The sequence below is a fragment of the Typopeltis vanoorti genome, chromosome 17, assembly GCF_054136105.1.
Source record: "Typopeltis vanoorti isolate ZY-2024b chromosome 17, IOZ_Tvanoo_1.0, whole genome shotgun sequence".
In the NCBI taxonomy this organism is placed as follows: domain Eukaryota; kingdom Metazoa; phylum Arthropoda; class Arachnida; order Uropygi; family Thelyphonidae; genus Typopeltis; species Typopeltis vanoorti.
In genome coordinates, this window is record NC_143565.1 from 67,957,578 (window position 1) to 67,977,602 (window position 20,025).

Sequence of the window (20,025 nt, forward strand, 5' to 3'; positions counted from 1 at the left end):
TATGTTGCAGTGGGCTTTGAGTTCTTTGACAAGTATTTTTTGTGTCTTCAAAGCATGCAGGTTTGAAATCCAGTGAAATATCAACCACTCAATAAGTTATCATATTTATCTTTGTTCTTGTCTTGCTCTGTGTTATTCGTTCTCTGCCTTCATTGTAACCTACACTAATTATTGATGTTCACTGCTTTTCTTTCCTTTTTTCTCAAAAGTATAGTTTTTAATTTCAGAGAATAGTGGAATTCAACCAAATGCATATGAAATTGTATTCCACAAGAGTAGAATAGAACATAATGGAACCATGACATGGAGATATCCTCAACCTAGATCCTTGACTAGAGTAGATGTTTATCCTGTACCTCTTCATTCATCAAATGCTACTTTTTGCACTGGAATTGATGACAAACCTCAGGTAGTACAAAATATATTTATTTTGGTTATTTATTTATTTATTTTTATTTACAATATTCAGTAAACAAAAACTGAGCAGATATTGAATTCTTTTATTTTGTTTCACCTCAGTAAAGCAAAAAAGGATATAGTTACTAATAGCAATAGCTTAATTATTAGTTATATACTTATATTAATAGCCTAATTAATTGTAATTAAAATGTAAAAATTAAAGTAATTTTTGACTTATGACTACCCCCACTAAAAAAACATAATATTTTTTTTTTCATCTTGCTTCCACCCACAGAAGTTTATTTGCAAACCTGTGGTGCATTTTGTATCATGGATGGGCTAAGGATTTTTTCTATATTTTTTTTATCAGCTTATATATACTTACACACACACACGTGTGTGTGTGTGTGTGTGTGTCTATATATATATATATATATGGTCGGAAAGACCTGGGTACGATTCCTGTCAGTGACGTGAGGAACCTTTATGTGGTCTCTTTCGATGAAAACTGAGTTAGCCAGTTTCATATGGAGGTAGAGTGTTTTTGTCCCCCAGAACAGGCAAACCAGCCTCGTGAACACACACAGACTACAGTCAGAAATACTACACTTAGGGGATGCTGCAAGGAGTGGTAACTTGGTTGCATTAATTAACTGTAAGCCTCCTTGGTGGGGGGGGACTCACCCCATCCTAGGATAGGATGGGCGAGTAGATATGATGATATATATATATATATAATTATAATATATATATTGTATTTTTAATTTATTTTTTACCATCCAGAAATCCTGCTCTAAAGACCAAACATGGAACTTTTTGAAGCCACTTCAGGGCCTCTCATCTGGCTCCCACAGACAAGACCTCAATAAAGGTTGAAACCGGTTTGATGTTCTGACTGAAAATACAAACTGTGTTCAATAACTGTGTTGATTTTCCATATAACTTCAAGTTATCCATATACAACAGATGGGAGATTTGAATATTATTATTATTATTATTATTATTATTATATTTAGGAATTTCACATCCAAGTTTTGTTTTCTTCAATCATAGACAAATTATTATTATTATATGGCACCTCCATGGAGTCCATAGACTCATCGAGGGAGGGCACCTACTCCACAATTTTCCATCTCTACCACCAACTACAACTACTTTCATCATCTACACCAACGCCATCTACTGCCGACCAGAACCACCGCCACTAGTATTTTCATAGACAATCACAAACATCCATGCCCACAGCTGGATTCAAACCCGCAGCCTTTTGGCTGGAGAGCCGATATGCTAACCGCTCGGCCAACCAGGCCGGAAATTTAGTTAAATTAAATGCAGTATTAATAAATAAATTTATATAAATTTATTTTTTTATATAAAACCATCATCATGCAATTTTTTTGGTTATAACTGATTTACTGACTGCTATGGATTTCTTAAGGGGTAAAACTTGACAACTAGGAGGGGACCTTTATTTTGCCTGTAATGTATGTGGAGAACTGATAAGGGTTCCTGAATCATTGTTCATTTCTGTAGTACATTAATATTAATATACTCTCATTGGACTAAGGGTCTAATGGAACTTTTTTCAGTTCAAGACCGCAGTAAGCAGGGTAATGGTCTCCTCTCACTTGGTAATAAAATTCATCTCTCTTAAAAATACAGACATGTTAGATAGAGAGCAGATCTGGTAACCACTTAACTAACTAAGCTGGCACTACTAAAGAAATAACAATCAGCTGGAAGTTTGGAACTTAGTAACCAAAATATAATTCTGGATTTGTTTGAACCACAAACACAAATGAATTTCATTTTTGTATGTGGAATTATGAAATGCCATGCTGGCTGAAATCAATGCCCTATTAACCCTGCAGAGGTCACAGTCGAAAAAATTGCAGCTTAGGTTGCATGTTTCTGAGAGATACATTCATTACTAGTATATGCTGAAATACGATAGCACTTAAAAAAAAAAAAAACACTAAAAATATAATACATGATGGTTTATTTATTTTCAGTTACAATCTAGAAATTATTGAACAAAGTAACAAAGAAAAGGAAAAAAACAACTAAACCAATACTATACTGATATCGGAGTTTGTGGTATCTCTCAGATACAATTTACTATCAAATATCACTTTCGCATTCAACTCTATCATTCTCATCATCGGACTCAAGTAACATTCACTGACTCTCTTCAACATCCGAGGATTATCCAGTTGATATATTTTTCCAACCAATTTCAATGGTAAAAAAAAAAAAATCAATACTATACTGACATCGGAGTTCGCAGTATCTCTCAGATACAATTTACTATCAAATATCATAAACCTTTACATAACACATGTTAAACTAAATTGATGGCATAAACAGTGCGGAATATCACTCGTAATATATGTATGTGCAGCTAGTCATAACCTCTAAGCTATAACTGGATATGTGTAAGAATATTTATATTAAAACAATTTGTTTGTATCCATCAGATCAGCCGCGACCTCTGCAGGATTAAACAGAGTCCCTGCTGTTTTCATCAGGGAACTAGGGTGAACAGATATGAAAATTCAGCTATTGAAATAAAGTCAGTTTTAGCAGAATGAAAGAAGATTGGCACCATCAGCATAGAAAGTATCAATAGAAAAAGTGGAACCAGCAGAAGAATTAGAGAAGTACCTTCTTCTTTCTCATCTGTCAGATGATGAGTTGAATACCCTGTGAACAAATCTTTGCCATCTGGTCTACCTCTGGCCATTTTGGTCATATCTCTAAAGCTTGATAATTGTGACCTTTCTTTCAGAGGCTGTAGATAAGTTCTTTTTGATCTGCCTCTTGATCATCTTTCTCCAATGACTCCATTATTACTATATTTGGTAATCTTTGAAAGGACATTCTCTGTAGGTGTACAAACCATCTTAATTCCTGTTTAATAATTATAGATGTGATATTTTCTCTGTAGTTTAATTTGTGTTTGAGTTGCTCATTTGTTTTGTATTCTGACCAGTGAGTCTTATTTATTTTTCTTAAGCATTTCATTTTGAATGTTCTGATTTTCTGTATTTCTTTCTGATTGAGCGTCCTTGGCTTCATACGTTGCTGTAGGTATAATAATGGTTTCATAGAGTTTTAGTTTGAGGGTTTTTGAAATGCTGTTATTTTTCCATATTTTATTTAATTTGTTCATATTTGATCATCCTGTGTTAAGTTTGTATTTTACTGTTTCTGTGTTTGTGAGTAATGAGACTGTGTTTAGATTGATTTTTTTTTATTATTATTATTATTCAGGCCTCCATGGAGTCAAAAGACTCATTGTGGGAGGTCCTTCCTAAGAACATAAAGTCTGTCAAGACTCATCGAAGGGAGGTCCCCCCCCCCTAAGAAACACAAAGTCTATCATACCACTCTTTAAACTCATTGACCATTCTCGCTCCCACCACTCCATCAGGCAATGCATTCCACGGTTCAACCACCCTCCACGCAAAGAAACCACTCCTTACCCTCTTGCTCACAGTTTCCTTTTGTAACTTCCAGGGATGGCTTCGTGTCATCACTCCTTCCTGCTTCAACCCTGTAACCACCTCTCAACAGTTTAAAAGTCTCAATCATATCACCTCTCCTTCTTCTGTCCACCAAACTCTGCAGTCCACATTCCCTCAGCCAATCCTAATAACTATCCTTGTACAGTCCTGAAACCATCTTTGTCATCCGTCTTTGTATCCTTTCCACAGTTAATTTATCCCCTTCAAATCCTGGGGACCAAATCTGAGAACAGTAGTCCAAGAGTTGTCTGATCAGAGACTTATACAACGGAATGATAACCCTCTTATCTCTGCAGGTCAGCGTTCTTCTCATAATTGCAGCACTCCTCTGTGTTACCTTCACCACCTTTGCAATATGTCCCCTAAACTACAGGTTTCTATCAATCATCAACCCCAGATCTCTTGTCTCCCCTACTTCCTCCAGCATAACTCCTCCCATCCTATCGATGTTTCCCAAACTTCAACACCTTACATTTTGCTGCATTAAACTGATATCCCCATTCATTTGCCCATCTATCTAGCTTATTTAAATCCTCTTGCAGCGCTACCACATCTGCACTATTACTAATAATCCTTCCCAGCTTGGCATCATCTGCAAACAACTGAATATCCCCTTGCAATCCACTGGCAATGTCATTGATATAAAGGTTAAACAATATAGGTCCTAGTACTGAGCCTTGTGGGATCCCACTTGTAACCCTCTGCCTCCTTGAAACTGCTCCACCATACACAACTCTCTGATACCTATCAGACAGCCAATCCTGAATCCACTTGACCAATCTGACATCCAGACCCATGTGCTGCAACTTAAATATCAGCTTATCATGTGGTACCCTGTCAAATGCCTTCGCTAAGTCTAAGAAAATTGCAGTATATGCCTTTCCTTCATCTAATGTTCTTGTAACTTTATTATAAAAGGCTAGCATATTGCTAAAACAAGAGCGCCCTTTCACAAATCCATATTGACTCTCACAGATAACATTACCCTCATCTGCCCAATGCTGTATACGGTCCCTCACTACTTTCTCCAAGATCTTAACAACTACTGATGACACACAGACTGGCCTATAAGTAGACACTTCCAGTCTGTTACCACCCTTATGCAGTGGCACTATCTTACCTTCCTTCCATTCCCTGGGCACCTTTGCTGAAGCCAGACTTTCATTGAGAAGCCAGGTTAAAGGCACTGTCAGTTCCCTAGCACATTCTCTCAAAACTTGTGGTGAAATACCATCCAGTCCCACAGCTTTACTGACATCCAGAGTACTCAGTATCTGAAACACACTCTCTTCCTGTACCTCTAAACCTCGAACCAGCCCTATCCCTCTAAAATTAAAACTGACTCCTCTAGGATGAAATACTCCAATAAATTGTTCATTGAACAATTCCACTATGTACGCTGCATCAGTCACTCTATTCCCATTTTTATCCCACAATATCATTCTTCCACAGTCATTTCTCCTTCTACTGGCCACATAGCTAAAAAATTCCTTAGGATTTTCTTTGGATCTTAGGGCCAATCTCCTCTGATATTCCAGTTTCACTTTCCTTACCACACTAGTCACTCTTCTCGCCTGTGTCTTATATTCTTCATGCAGCTTCTCTTTACCTGTCTCCTTATATCTCTTCCATTTGCATGCAATTTAATATTGTTTGTCATCCACTTTACTCCAAATTGTGTCCTCTTCTTCACTCGTTGTATACAACTTACCATTGCTGCTAACAAATATTCTTTCACAATTTCCCACGCACTAATGATATCCCGGCCTTCCAATTCCTCCCTCCATGAAACTTCCCGAAGTTGACGTCTAAGACTGTTATAATCACCTGCATTATAATTCCACATAAGTTGCCATCTCTTTGATACTCCTGCATGTCTATTCATTTTCCAAGTCAAAACCATTTGGTCACTCTCTCCAACTGGTGGGAGAGATGTCAACTCAGTTATTATCAACTATTCTGATGCTATAACCAAATCCAAAACTCTTGAACCTCTTGTTCCCTCTGTTACATGTTGCCTATGACATTTGTCCCTCAAAAATACTAGAAATTCCATTCCCCTATTGCTACATGCATCTTCCTCTCTCCAATTTATACTACTATAGTTAAAATCTCCCATAACAATCATTCTTCTTGCACTTGCCAAACTTAGCTGTCTAAACATCTCCTGGGTCTGTAGCAACACCCCACTAAATATCCTGTCTTGCCTACCTCTACCTCACACCATACGCTCTCAAAATCATTTGTCTCACTTCCTTCCAAAACCTCCACTCTTAGAGGACATAGGTAATCACTTATCATAAGCAGTACCCCCACCACCACGCTTTCCCCTCCTATCCTGACGAAAAATGTTACACCCAGCGACTTCTATTCCTGTTGTTATATACCCTTCTGTCAACCACGTCTCAGTGATCCCAATAATTTTTGGTCAGGCTGATGCTATCTGCGCCATTAATTCCTCTCCCTTATTCCGGATACTCCCGGCATTAGTATAAATCATATAAATGCCATTGTTTCTATACCCAGCATTATCCCTTCTGGACTCCACTGGGCTCACTGTTTCCTGACATCGTCTCCCTTCTCCCAAGTATCCATTCCCACAAGAGGCCACCCCTGCTATCATCCTCCCTGGGACACACTGACTCGTTCAGAACAGCAATCTCTCCAGATGCCTACGTCCTTCCTCATTCAAATGTAAGCGGTCTCTCGCATACAATTCCTCTCTTTCCTCAAATGCACTCCAAGCATCCACATATACCAGTCCTCTCTTGTCACACATTCTCGCTATTATGCAATTCAATATCACTGCTCTTCTGCTCAGCTCATCATTATCATACCTAGGCAACACGCACACTATTTTTCCTCTCTCTGTCTTCTTCCATACAGCCTCAAACAAAAATCTCACATCTCTCGCTGCCCGACTTACATTACCACTCAAGTCATTCATTCCTACCATCACAACCATCTCATCCACCCTTTCACCTCTCTTAATTGCCATAGCTCCCCTTTCTATTGTTCCTCCTGGCAAACCAAAAGTTTTGCACTCTTCATTTAAAATGTTTATTGTTTTTTCCAGTTGTGCTCGTGATTCTGTAAGATTAATAATTTTGTCTGTATATTTAATGTGGTTGATATTCATGCCATTTATTTGTAGACCTGGTTCTTCAACTATGGATTTTCATATTTCTTTGAGAAAGATAGTAAATAAAGTTTGGACAATCCTGCATACCTTTTTCTACTTTGAATTTGTCTGGTTTTATTTTATTAAATTTGACAGTTGCTTTGATATCTTTATAATAATTTGTAGTAAAGGTTTATAGTTCTGAATCTAATATCACAGATTTTAAGATGTTTATCATTTTGTTCCTGTCATTCGAATCAAATGCTTGTTTGAAGTCAATAAAAGTGCAGTATATAGGTCAGTTGTATGCCCAGTACTTTTCAATCAGACTATTAACTGTAAAAATATTGGTCTGTAGTAGCCCATCCAGGTCTGAAGCTTATTCTGAATTCTATTTTGAATAATGTGTGTGAAGATTCTGTAGCTTTGATATAGCAACGTTATGGGTGTGTGATTTCACACCTTCGTTTATCTCCCTATTTGAAACTTGGTATTATAATGCCTGTCTTCTAGTCACCTGGAATTTCACCAGTATATAGTACTTGATTAAAAAGTTCAATCAGGAAATTGATGGCTGCTATGCCACCATATTTCCACAGTTCAGTTGGAAGTTCATCATGACCAGGTGACTTAGATAAGTTCATTTGATTTATTGCATTCATTTTTTTTTTCTTTTATTATGAATGGTGCTCTTTCTCCTTCTGTCTCTTCATTTGTGTTTTTCCAGTCTTCTTCCCTCTGGAAAAGTATCTGGTAATATTCTTTCAAACTTTGTTTTTTTAAATCTCTTGAATTGTTCCAGTTTCAATATTATTTTTATCTTTCATTTTCAGTGGTCTGTTTTGGGATAATTTTGTTCATTCTTTTATAATTTTATATGGTCATACTATCATTCTTTTTATTGGCTTCTTCACACATTTTTGCTTTTTCTTCTAATCAAGCATTTTTAGCAGATCTACACATTTTGTCTATTTTTTTTTTTTTTCAGTTCTTTTATAATCTTGCTTATTTTCCAATGTATTTTCTCTGTTCAAAGAATTTTTGCAACTCTTTTGTTTCCTAAGCTTCCAAAATTTCTGTGGAATTATTTGATCTAATTATTATTATTATTATTCAGGCCTCCATGGAATCAAAAGACTTGTCGTGGGAGGTCCTTCCTAAGAAACACAAAGTCTATCATACCACTCCTTAAACTCATTGACTGTTCTCGCTCTCACCACTGTATCAGGCAGTGCATTACATGGTTCAACCACCCTCCATACAAAGAAACCACTCCTCACCTTTCTCACAGTTTCCTTTCATAACTTTCAGGGATGGCCCCTTGTCATCACTCCATCCCGCTGTTCAACCAAGCGAAAGAACTCCCCAGTGTTAACCCTGTAACCACCTCTCAACAGTTTAAAATTCTCAATCATATCATCTCTCCTTCTTCTATTCACCACTCTTAAGTTCACATTCCCTCAGCTGATCCTCATAACTGACATTGTACAGGTCCTGAAACCATCTTTGTTATCTGCCTTTGTACCCTTTCCACAGTTAATTTATCACCTTCAAATCCTGGGAACCAAATCTGAGAACAATAGTCTTAGTGTGGTGTGATCAGAGTCTTATGCAACGGAATGATAACTCTTTTATCTCTGCAGGTCAATGTCCTTCTCATTATTGCAGCAATCCTCTGTGTTGCCTTCACCACCTTTGCAATATGTCCCCTAAATTTCAGATTTCTATCAATCATCAACCCCACATCTCTTGTCTCCCCTACTTCCTCCAGTATAGCTCCTCCCATAGAGTATGCAGCATCCCATCTATGTGTCTCAAACCTCAAGACCTTACATTTTGCTGCATTAAACCGAAACCCCTCCCCTCATTCATTTGCCTATCTGTTTAGCTTACTCAAATCCTCTTTGCAGGGCTACCACATCTGCACTATTACTAATAACCCTTCCCAGCTTCACATCATCCACAAACAACTGAATATCCTCTTGCAATCCGTTGACAATGTCATTGATATAAAGGTTGAACAATACAGGTCCCACTACTGAGCCCTGTGGAACTCCACTTGTAACCTTCTGCTTCATTGATATTGCCCCACCATACACAACTCTCTGATACCTATCGGACAGCCAATCCTGAATCCAGTTGACCAACCTGGCATCCAACTCCATGTACTGCAACTTGAATATCAGCTTATCATGTGGCACCCTGTCAGATGCCTTCGCTAAGTCCAAGAAAATGGCAGTATATGCCTTTCCATGATCTGCTGCTCTAGTAACTCTATTATAAAAGGCTAGCATATTGCTAAAACAAGAGCACTCCTTCACAAATCCATGTTGACTCAACAGCTATTTATGACACACAAACTGGCCTATAATTAGACACTTCCAGTCTACTACCATCCTTATGCAATGGCACTATCTTACCTTCCTTCCATTCCCTGGGCACCTTTCCCACAGCCAGACTTTCATTGAAAAGCCAGGTCAAAGGCACTGTCAGTTGTTTAGCACATTCTCTCAAAACTCGTGGTAAACTACCATCCAGTTCCACTGCTTTACTGACATCCAGAGTACTCAGTATTTGGAACACACTCTCCTCCTGCACCTCTAAACCTCGAACCCGCACTATCACTCTAGTATTAAAATTTACTCCTCCAGGATAAAATACTCTAATAAAGTGTTCATTGACCAATTATTCTATGTCCTCTGCATCAGTCACTCTATTCCCATTTTTATCCCACAATGTCATTCTTCCACAGTCATTTCTCCTCCTACTGGCCACATAGCTAAAAAATTCCCTAGGATTTTCTTTGGATCTTACGGCCAATTTCTTCTCATATTCCAGTTTCACCTTCCTTACCATACCCTTCACTCTCCCAGCCTGTGTCTTATACTCTTCATACATCTTCTCTTCACCTGTCTCCTTATATCTCTTCCATAGCCTCTTTTTCGCATGCAGTTCCTGTTTAATATTGTTTGTCATCCACTTTACTCCAAATTGTGTCATCTTCTTCACTTGTGGCATACAGCTTACTATTGTTGATAATAAATATTCCTTCACAATTTCCCAAGCACTAATGATATCCCGTCCTTCCAATTCCTCCCTCCTGAATGCCTATTTATCTTCCAAGTCAAAACCATATGGTCACTCTCTCTCCAACTGGTGGGAGTGATGTCATCTCAGTTATTATCAACTCTTCTGATGCTATGACCAAATCCAAAACTCTTGAACCTCTTGTTCCCTCTATTACATGTTGCCTAAGACATTTGTCCCTTAAGAATTTTAGAAATTCCATTCCCTTATTGCTACATGCATCTTCCTCTCCCCAATTTATACTGCTTTAGTTAAAATCTCCCATAACAATCATTCTTCTTGCACTTTTCAAACTCAACTGTCTAAACATCTCCTGGTCCCCACCTCTGTGCTCCTTGGTCTGTAGCAACACCCCACTAAATATCCTGTCTTGCCCACCTCTACCTCACCCTATATGCCTTCAAAATCATTAGTGTCACTGCTGTCGAGAGGATCCACTCTTACAGGACATAAGTTGTCACTTATCATAAGTAATACTCCACCACCACGCTTTCCCTTCCTATACTGCCAAAAAATGCTATACCTAGCTACTTCTATTCCTGTTATGATATTCTCTTCTGTCAACCATGTCTCAGTGATCCCAATAATCTTTGGCAAGGCTGATGCTATCAGCATCACCAATTCCTCTCCTTTATTCCGAATACTCCTAGCATTAGTATAAATCATAAAAATGCCATTGTTTCTATACTCAGCATTATCCCCTCTAGACTCTACTGGGCTCAGTGTTACCCGATGTCGTCCCCCCTTCTCCCAAGTACCCATTCCCAAAAGAGACCACCAATTGTTATATCAAGTGTTTTTCTTACATTATTTACCATAACTACTCTGCTCTGCTCATTTTCCATGTATTTTCTATATTGAACATTTTTTTCTTTAAATTTGTTTCTATTACAAAGTACCATGCTGACTTAATTTCAGTAACCAAGAACACTAAAGAAGTAAAACAGATGAACTTCTGCTGAATAATAACAATTATGAGAAATCATAATAATATCAACTATATTCAGACAGTAGTGATTAGAAAAAGGAATTATTAATATCTGTAATATTCAACACCAATAGAAAGGTAAAAGTTCTTCAGTGCAGACAGTTTCAAGTAGAGTGAGGAGGGAAATTTTCAAAATGGGTAATTGAATAGTGAACATTTTCTGTTTAAGATGCCACTGAAGGTTCTAGCAAGGAAGTATAAAGGAATTTCTCAAGTGAAAAAACTGATTATTATTGGAAATATTTAAAGCAGAGGTAGGAAATGAGTACCAAACATATACAAATGATATGGAAACTTTGGAGAAAAGAGCAAAGCTAATAGTAATGGTAAGTCAGTCATTTTTATTGTGCTTTTCATATGGCCAGAAAATAGCAAAATATTATTGGTTGTTTTGATAGTGATGTTATAACAGTCATTTGGAATCCAAGAGTATATAGGTGATTTTGAAACAGGAAGTGGATCCTTTTTTTACTGCATTCAGCAGAGAGCTCTAGACTCAAATATACAAACATTATTGGAGTAAAATGAAACGGTTTTGGAAATAAAATTTAGCAACCCATAGCAAATTCTTAGAAGGGGAGATTGATTTAGACAGAGAAATATATGGTGAAGTTGTTTGCAGTGATAGAAAAATCCACACATCATAGTAAAATCAAACAGTTAAAGGGACAACCATTGAAAAGAATAAATCACATCAGCAGTTCATGACAGGTAAGTCAGCAGGTCTCCTAAGAGAATATCGAGAAGAAATGGTAGGTAACTTTGATAAGAAGCTAGAAGATAATATTATGAAGGTAGCAGAATGATCTGAAGGCTGTTGAAAGATTCAGAAATTGAGGAATGAGAAATGTAAAAGCAATCAGAAATTAAAAAGGTGACATAAAAATTGAAGATAAAAATATTCTGAGTGTTTGGAGTAGTTACTTTTAAAGATTGTTAAATGCAATAAGCAGTAACAGAAGAGTGAGAGAAAGTATACACAAGAAGAATTCAATGAGGAGTTTATATCAGTTATGGTAGCAAAAACCATTAGAAATTGCAATATGGAAATCAGCTGGAGAATACAATTTTAACCAGAAACAATTAACATATGAAAATTATACAGTTGCTGCACAGCATAATTCTTGGTATTATGCTGTCAGAACAGAAGCTTGAATTCAAAACAGTTCATTTAGAGTGCTATCTCTCTCTCTCTATATATATATCTCTCTCTCATGCCTATCCATAAAGTACAAAAAAAAATAATAATAATAATAATAATTAAACATTGTGAGAATTATAGAGAAATTTCCCTACTACATGTCCCAGAAAAAAACTGTTCAAAATGCTATGAGGAGGTTTCCAAAAAGTTAAGGTAACACATTATTTTTCTTAATAATGGTGAAAGGGAATGAGATAAAACATGGTGGACAGATAGACCCGTTAATAATGTTCAAAACGACTGCCATTGCAGTGTGGTGCTACTGTTGCCTCACAGCTAATTCTTGCCGGACCACACTCGCATGGTAGCAAAAACCATTAAAATTGCAATATGGAAATCAGCTGGAGAATACAATTTTAACCAGAAACAATTAACATATGAAAATTATACAGTTGCTGCACAGCATAATTCTTGGTATTATGCTGTCAGAACAGAAGCTTGAATTCAAAACAGTTCATTTAGAGTGCTATCTCTCTCTATATCTCTCTCTCTCTCTCTCTCTCTCTCTCTCTCATACCTATCCATAAAGTACAAAAAAAGAAATAATAATAATAATAATTAAACATTGTGAGAATTATAGAGAAATTTCCCTACTACATGTCCCAGAAAAAACTGTTCAAAATGCTATGAGGAGGTTTCCAAAAAGTTAAGGTAACACATTATTTTTCTTAATAATGGTGAAAGGGAATGAGATAAAACATGGTGGACAGATAGACCCATTAATAATGTTCAAAAGGACTGCCATTGCAGTGTGGTGCTACTGTTGCCTCACAGCTAATTCTCACCGGACCACACTCGTATGGTAGCCAGATGATGGCTACCATGCGAGTGTGGTCCAAAACAGATGTCCGTGAAGTTATTAATTTTTTCAATCAAAATGGACTTCACCAAGGGACAGTCACTGTGAACTGGTATGGTGAAAAGGTGGCATCAAAGAAGCAGATGTGTTTTTGGTTCAATGAATTTAAACCAGGCCATGGTGACAATGAAGATCGACATTGGAAAAGCCAGCCTTCATCGAGCAAGACAGAAGACAACCATTTGTGCATTAATGTCATCATTCTTGAAGACTGGCAAGTGAAACTGTGTGAAATTGTACAAGTGGTGAACCTGAGTAAGTCCACTGTTTACAAAATTGTTCAAGATGTCCTTGGCTTTTGAAAGGTGTGCTCCCACTTGATTCCCAGACAATTGTCAGAGGAGCACAAGGCAACAAACATGGGGATGCGTCTGGAGAATCTGTTGCAATACAGTGACAAAGGCAAGGATTTTCCCTCTCATCTAGTCACAGGAGTCAAAACATTTGTTCATCACTTTACCATCGAGAGCAAACAAGACTCCATGACCTAGAAACATCCACAATCTCCTGTGTGCAAAAAAATCACAACTGTTCCCACTATCCAAAAAGTCATGGCCACAGTGTTCTGGGATCACTAAGGTGTTCTGTTGGTGGACTTCTTGCTGAAGGGAGGAACAATCAATGCAGAGCTTTACTGTGCAGTGTTGGACAAACTGAAAATCAACATTTGACGCAAATGACCAGGACTCCTGACAAGTGGTGTGATTTTGGTGTATGACAATGCTACTCCACATACACCACTCCTGAGTGGTTGCTCTGTAATCATTGGGGGAAACTCTGCCACGTTCCCCTTACAGCTCAGATGAAAACCAACAGTACCTTCAGACTTCCATTTGTTCAACCCTGCCCCCTTAAGAAACAGCTTTCCTGAGGACATTTCACTACAGATAGGAAGTTCATCAGGCAATGTTGGTTACTGGACTGGGTATTGGACTGGGACTTCTTCAGTACTGGTATTGGTAAACTGATCTATCATTGCAACAGGTGCATCAATAAATTTGGAGATTTTGTAGAGAAGTAGTGCATGTTCACTTATTTCTTGGTGTATAATTTCAACTTCCTGAGGAAAAAAAAAAAATGTCTTTCTTTACTTTTCGGAAACCCCCTCGATGGAAAAGGGACTTTAGTTAATATTGAAAATGGGAAAACTGTTTGAGGAAATCCATTGTATGACAAAGTTAATGCTATTTCCACTATTATTATTATTATTGTTGTAGAACAAGCACCTCCATAGAGTCCGAAGACTCATCACGAGAGGCCCAAACTATCTGCACAATCTATCATAACTCTCCTTGACCCCATTAACAGACAAAGAACTCACAACTGACTCTGGCAATCCATTCAACTCATTCACAACTCTCCAAGCAAAAAATCTAGTCCTTATACCCCTAATAACCACACCTTTATTCAACTTCCAGGGATGACCCCTTGTTCTGAACCGTCCAGCCAAGTGCCGAAATATTTTCCTGTATCTATCCTTTAAAACCCTTTAAGCAACTTAAATGTTTTTATCGTATCCTCTCTTTTTCTCCTATCAACCAACTTCTGCAGTCCACACACACACATTCAATCATTTCTCATAGGGAACATTCCACAGACTACTCACTATCTTGGTCGCTCGCCTCTGAATCTTCTCCACTGCTTCCCCAGGAGACCAGACTTGAGCATAGTAATCCAGATGTGGATGTATCGAGGTCTTATAAATAACAACTTACTTATCTCTGTTTGTTAGTGTGTTCTTCAATAGCCAAGTAATCTTATGGGCTACCTTAGCATTGTGTCCTCTAAATTTTAACTCTCTATCTATTGCCACCCCTAAATCTCTAGCTTTATCTGTTTCTATTTCCAACATTGCACAGTGCCATTACTGTGATACATTAGCCTGTAATCTACTTATCCAAAAATGCATAACTTTACATTTCTCCACATTAAACTGATATCTTATATAAATCATTATGCAAGCTCTCCACATCACTTTGATTACCTATTCTTCTTCTTCTTCTTCTTTCGCTATGCCTTATCCCGTGTTAAACGGGGTCGGCACTCCCATCTTTAATCTTCTTCTCCAGATTCTCCGGTCCAGGGCATCTTCCTGACTCCATCCTTTCTCCCTAAGATCCTCTGCCACCTTATCCCTCCATCTGAGTGCTGAAACATTTTTCCTGTATCTATCCTTTAAAACCCTTTAAGCAACTGAAATGTTTTTATCATATCCTTTCTTTTTCTCCTATCAACCAACTTCTGCAGTCCAAACTTTGATTAACTATTATTCTACCTAATTTCACATCATCAGCAAACAACTGAATATTTGCTTTCATGTTATTTCCTATGTCATTTATGTACAAATTAAACAGCAGTGGTTCCAGCAGCAAACCTTGCAGCACACCATAGTCACTTGTTTTTGCCTTGATTCTGCCCTTCCATATATCACTTTTTGATATCTGTTCAGCAGCTGCCCTCTTGTCCACTTAACCAGTGGACTCTGGTTAAGTGGACAAGAGGGCAGGATGGACAAGATCTATCTCATTCTAATTTGCATAATACAGTTCCATACAGTATTCTTTCAAATGCCTTTGCAAAATCCAGCAGAATGAGCATGTAGCCATTTCCTTTATCCAACTCAGCTGTTACTCTATTATAAAAAGTTAGTAAATTTCTAAGGCATGACCGACCTTTCACAAATCCATGTTGCTCCTCATACAGAAGGGGATCGATTGTTCGATTCTGTTGGCACACTCTCTCTCGATGAGTCTTTTGACTCCCTGGAGGTGTCACATAATAATAATAATAATAATTCTTGACTTCTCTTTTTGACTAATTTTTCCAGTACTTTTACCATGCCTGAGATACCAATTGGTCTATAATTTGCTACTGCAGCCTTAGAACTTCCCTTATGCAAGGGAATTATTTTGCCCGAATAATACCCAGAAGGATGGCGGCATTATGTAAATCACAAGTATTTAACTTAGCTCTTTAATTCATGCATATGATGTAATATTCCTAAATAAATTAAGTGTAAGTCTTCAGAGAATAACTATGGTAACATTATTATGAAAATCATCTATAAAGGACATTTCTATTTACATCAAAATTGTAAAAATATCTAGAAATGTAGAAAACATCATGCATTCTCCATAAAGATTCTGTAACATAGTTAAAATAGTTCAATGGTTTACACAGGGTTTTTTTTCACAATTTTTAGTAAAGATAAGAAATTAAATACAGATGTTGACAATAGAATAAGGATAGCTGGTGGTGTAGGCAGAGTAGACAAATATAAATTTATATTGAATAAGAGAGAAATTAATCAACACATTAACCTACAGTAATAGAAAATCATATGAATAATAAAAATGTTAGAAAGGAACTTGATATTGGAAACCTTCAAATTTGAATGTATGAATGGGCTAATCTAAGGCAGTATGTTTAACCATTATGAGAGAGAAAAAGTTTACAGAACAGATATTTTTTTGTTAAAGATGCCAAGCAATTTAAACCTGGTTTTACTCCATTTCCCAAGTAAGTAAACAGACAAATAAGTCAAGTTTCCGCCTAAACGTAGTGCAAGTCTAAGTGACCCGCAAAGTAATGCAAGTCTAGGCAACTCGTGGTAAAGGTGGAATAAGCTCTGATCACTATTCTTAATATTTACCCTTAATGCAAAAGCCCATCTCCTTTAAATATGCTTTAAAGGGCTTTGCATTAAGGGTAAATATTAAGAATATAAGAATAATGCAAACACTTTGAAGCATATTAAAGCATATTTGAAGGAGATGGGCTTTTGCATTAAGGGTAAATATTAAGAATAGTGATCAGAGCTTATTCCACCTTTACCACGAGTTGCCTAGACTTGCACTACTTTGCGGGTCACTTAGACTTGCACTACGTGCAGGCACAAACTTGACTTATTTGTCTGTTTGCTTACTTGGGAAATGGAGTAAAACCAGGTTTAAAATAGCTTGGCATCTTTAACATATATTATACCCAAGGTAAAAAACTTTCTACAGATATTTTTTTTGCAGAATTGGGGAAAAAAAGACTGAGAGATTGACTAAGATCTAGGTTGATTGGTTCAATTAATAATCAGAGTAGAGACCAAAATGTGCATAGTGGACATAACAAATGACAGATTAATTTCAAAGAAAATTGTTTATAGAAAGCTAGTAACAATGAAGACTTAATCATGTGGTATTACAGTCTGTGCCCATTATAGGAAAGACTACTATAACAAATTCTCACTATAATCAGCTCCTGAAAATTCCTGACCAAAGTCCCATAGATACAATGATATGATAAAAGAAATTCAATATAGCAAGCTCTACACTGTAAAATATTTCTTGGTTCCTATAAGCTTGTCATAGTGAGAGTCACTTGTATCATGGTTTCCTGTATGCCATTGAAGTGTACGTATATTAGAAATATGATAATGATAAATAGTGAAAAGTCATGTACTGAAACAATCTCAAGGGATGCATAATTAATGGTTGTGTATCTTCAGTGGAATTGAAGATAGTATAAATATGCAAACTTTCCTTTCACCTGATTTTACATCAAGTACATCTGCCTATTCTAAATGCTGCTTAATTGAAACTCAAATATGGCCTGTATATATTGTGTATTCTTCTGTGTCATGTGAACCATGGCCATAGCAATAGTGAGATGAGTGAAGTGCCTCAGGCACGTAAGAAGAAAGGGTGAAAAAAAGACAATTTTTTATGATTTTTTCTTATTATATTAATAACAAATTAAAAAAAAAAAAAAAAAAGACGTACATGTTACATCATTTCATGCCAACCACCATTGTGACCTGTTTTCTTTTTTCTGCAAAATAACCTATGAAACTATATCGGGGTGGGGGGATGCCTTTTTTTTCCTTAGGCACAAAAAGAGCTACCTTTTAATATGGATCACATTATGAAAAACAAGTAGTATTAAATCTGATACTGAGATTGGAATATTAAACTCAATTATCTGCTTTATGCGGATTGTTATGTTATAAAATAATACTAAATTGTACTCTTTAACTAAATTATTATATAATTGCCAGCCTGGCTGGCTGAGTAGTTAGCATATCCACCCTCCAGCCAGAACGCACCGGGTTCGAGTCCCGCTGTCGGCATTGATGTTTGTGATTGTCTGTGGAAATACTAGTGGTGGTGGTGGTCAGTAGATGGCATTGGTGTAGATGATGATTGTAGTTGCAGTTCGTTGTAGTTGGGGAAATGAGTGGTGGAGGCAGAGAGCTGTAGAGTAGGTGCCCTTCCTCGATGAGTCATTGGACTCCCTGGAGGTGTCATGTAATAATAATAGTAATAATAATTAATTGCTGAAAACAATTTTGAAAGTATGAAAATCACTAAAACCTTGAAGACAGCCATAAATGTGAACAGAATCATTTGCATCTTGATTAGAGAATATATGGAAAAGGTAAAATATTTTAGCTATTTAGTTGCATATTTTAGTTAAGATGATAAATTAAATTTGGAGTTCTGTGGTATCATTAATAAGTCACGTTAAAATTTAAGACACTAGAACCGAACATGATTTTTCAGCATTCAGAAATGAGCAAGACTAATTTAGTTTGCCATGGTCACCAAAATAAAATGGGAGAAGAATAGGATATTTAAAAAATAAATAAAATAAAAAAAATAAAAATCCAGAAGTCAAGATCTGTATGGATTGAAGCAGTCAGCAGCCTTATAGACCAAAATGTAAGATTTGACAGTTTTAAAGATATGGCAAATAACAGATTTCAGCGTTTCAGCAAGTTTTCTACATCCAGTATTGAAATGTACTGATGGCTGCATTCTTCCCAGATATCTGCTATTCTATCCCTGCTTAGCTTCTAAATTAAAGATGTCAAGAAATTATATTCTTGATTTAATCTTTTATCTAAGTGTAAGCAAAAAAAGTTTGCACATGAAGTAATTTCACATCACTTGCCTTACCTATAATGCAAAGCACATATCCTTATGGACATGTATAATGCTGTGCATTATGGAAAGGGTCACTACCTAGACTGGTTTTGACATCTATTGAGGTCCCATCGGTGGGAGCTAGACTCAGACCTACCAAGGTTGAAGTAAGGCAGAAGTCATATTTCCATATGCAAGTGGCCGAAAAGTGTCACACCTTATTATTAAAATACTCTGGATTAGTGATATATGTTGAAAGTTTTTCCTGCTTAGCTTACTTAAATTTTTCTTTTTTAAATTAATTACTTCACATCACCAGCATTCATTTGCCTTCAGTTTTTATCTTCCTTTTATCATCTCTGATTACTCCCAGTTTTTGCTCCTGTATTTCTAAGTATTTTCAATAACTCCAGAACATATTATCACCTTCATGATATTGTTGTTCTATATTCTTTCAAAATATGATGTACACTGCTTGGAAAGAAGTCAGTGGAAACCCCTGCCATGGGCAAAGTGCATTGGCCATGTAACTGGTGATGTGTTTGTAGGTACTATAGATTGGAGGAATGGGATGCTCTCAAGTCAGTACAACTCCAGGTGAAAAGGCTGCAAGAAGGGAACTGATACAGTTTGGAAGTGGTGGTGTTAAAGGATATCATGTTATATCCTTGTTGTTCAGGCAAATTGTTGACAAATTGAGCCATCCCATGTCAACAATCAGTGATATCATACTGAGATGGAAGCACAGGGAGTCAACTGCAAGTGCTATCCACAGTGGACCACCCACCACACTCACCGAACGTGACCGTAGGGTGCTATGTAGGATAATATGTAAAAACCACCATTTGTTGGCCAACACATTGAATGCTGAGTTCTCAACATTGATCAGAACACAAATTTGTAAAACATTCAGAACCAAGGCTCACAA

The 20,025-nt window shown here is 36.9% G+C and overlaps 1 protein-coding gene across 1 annotated transcript in view; it reads left to right on the forward strand.

Annotated features, from left to right (window-relative positions):
- Positions 1-20,025, forward strand: part of Vps13B (vacuolar protein sorting 13B) — a 1,316,993-nt gene that overhangs the window by 625,571 nt on the left and 671,397 nt on the right. Inside the window, exon 26 of the mRNA XM_090406926.1 lies at positions 228-409. Coding sequence (XP_090263052.1) covers positions 228-409 — 182 coding nt within the window. The remainder of the gene's footprint in view (positions 1-227; positions 410-20,025) is intronic.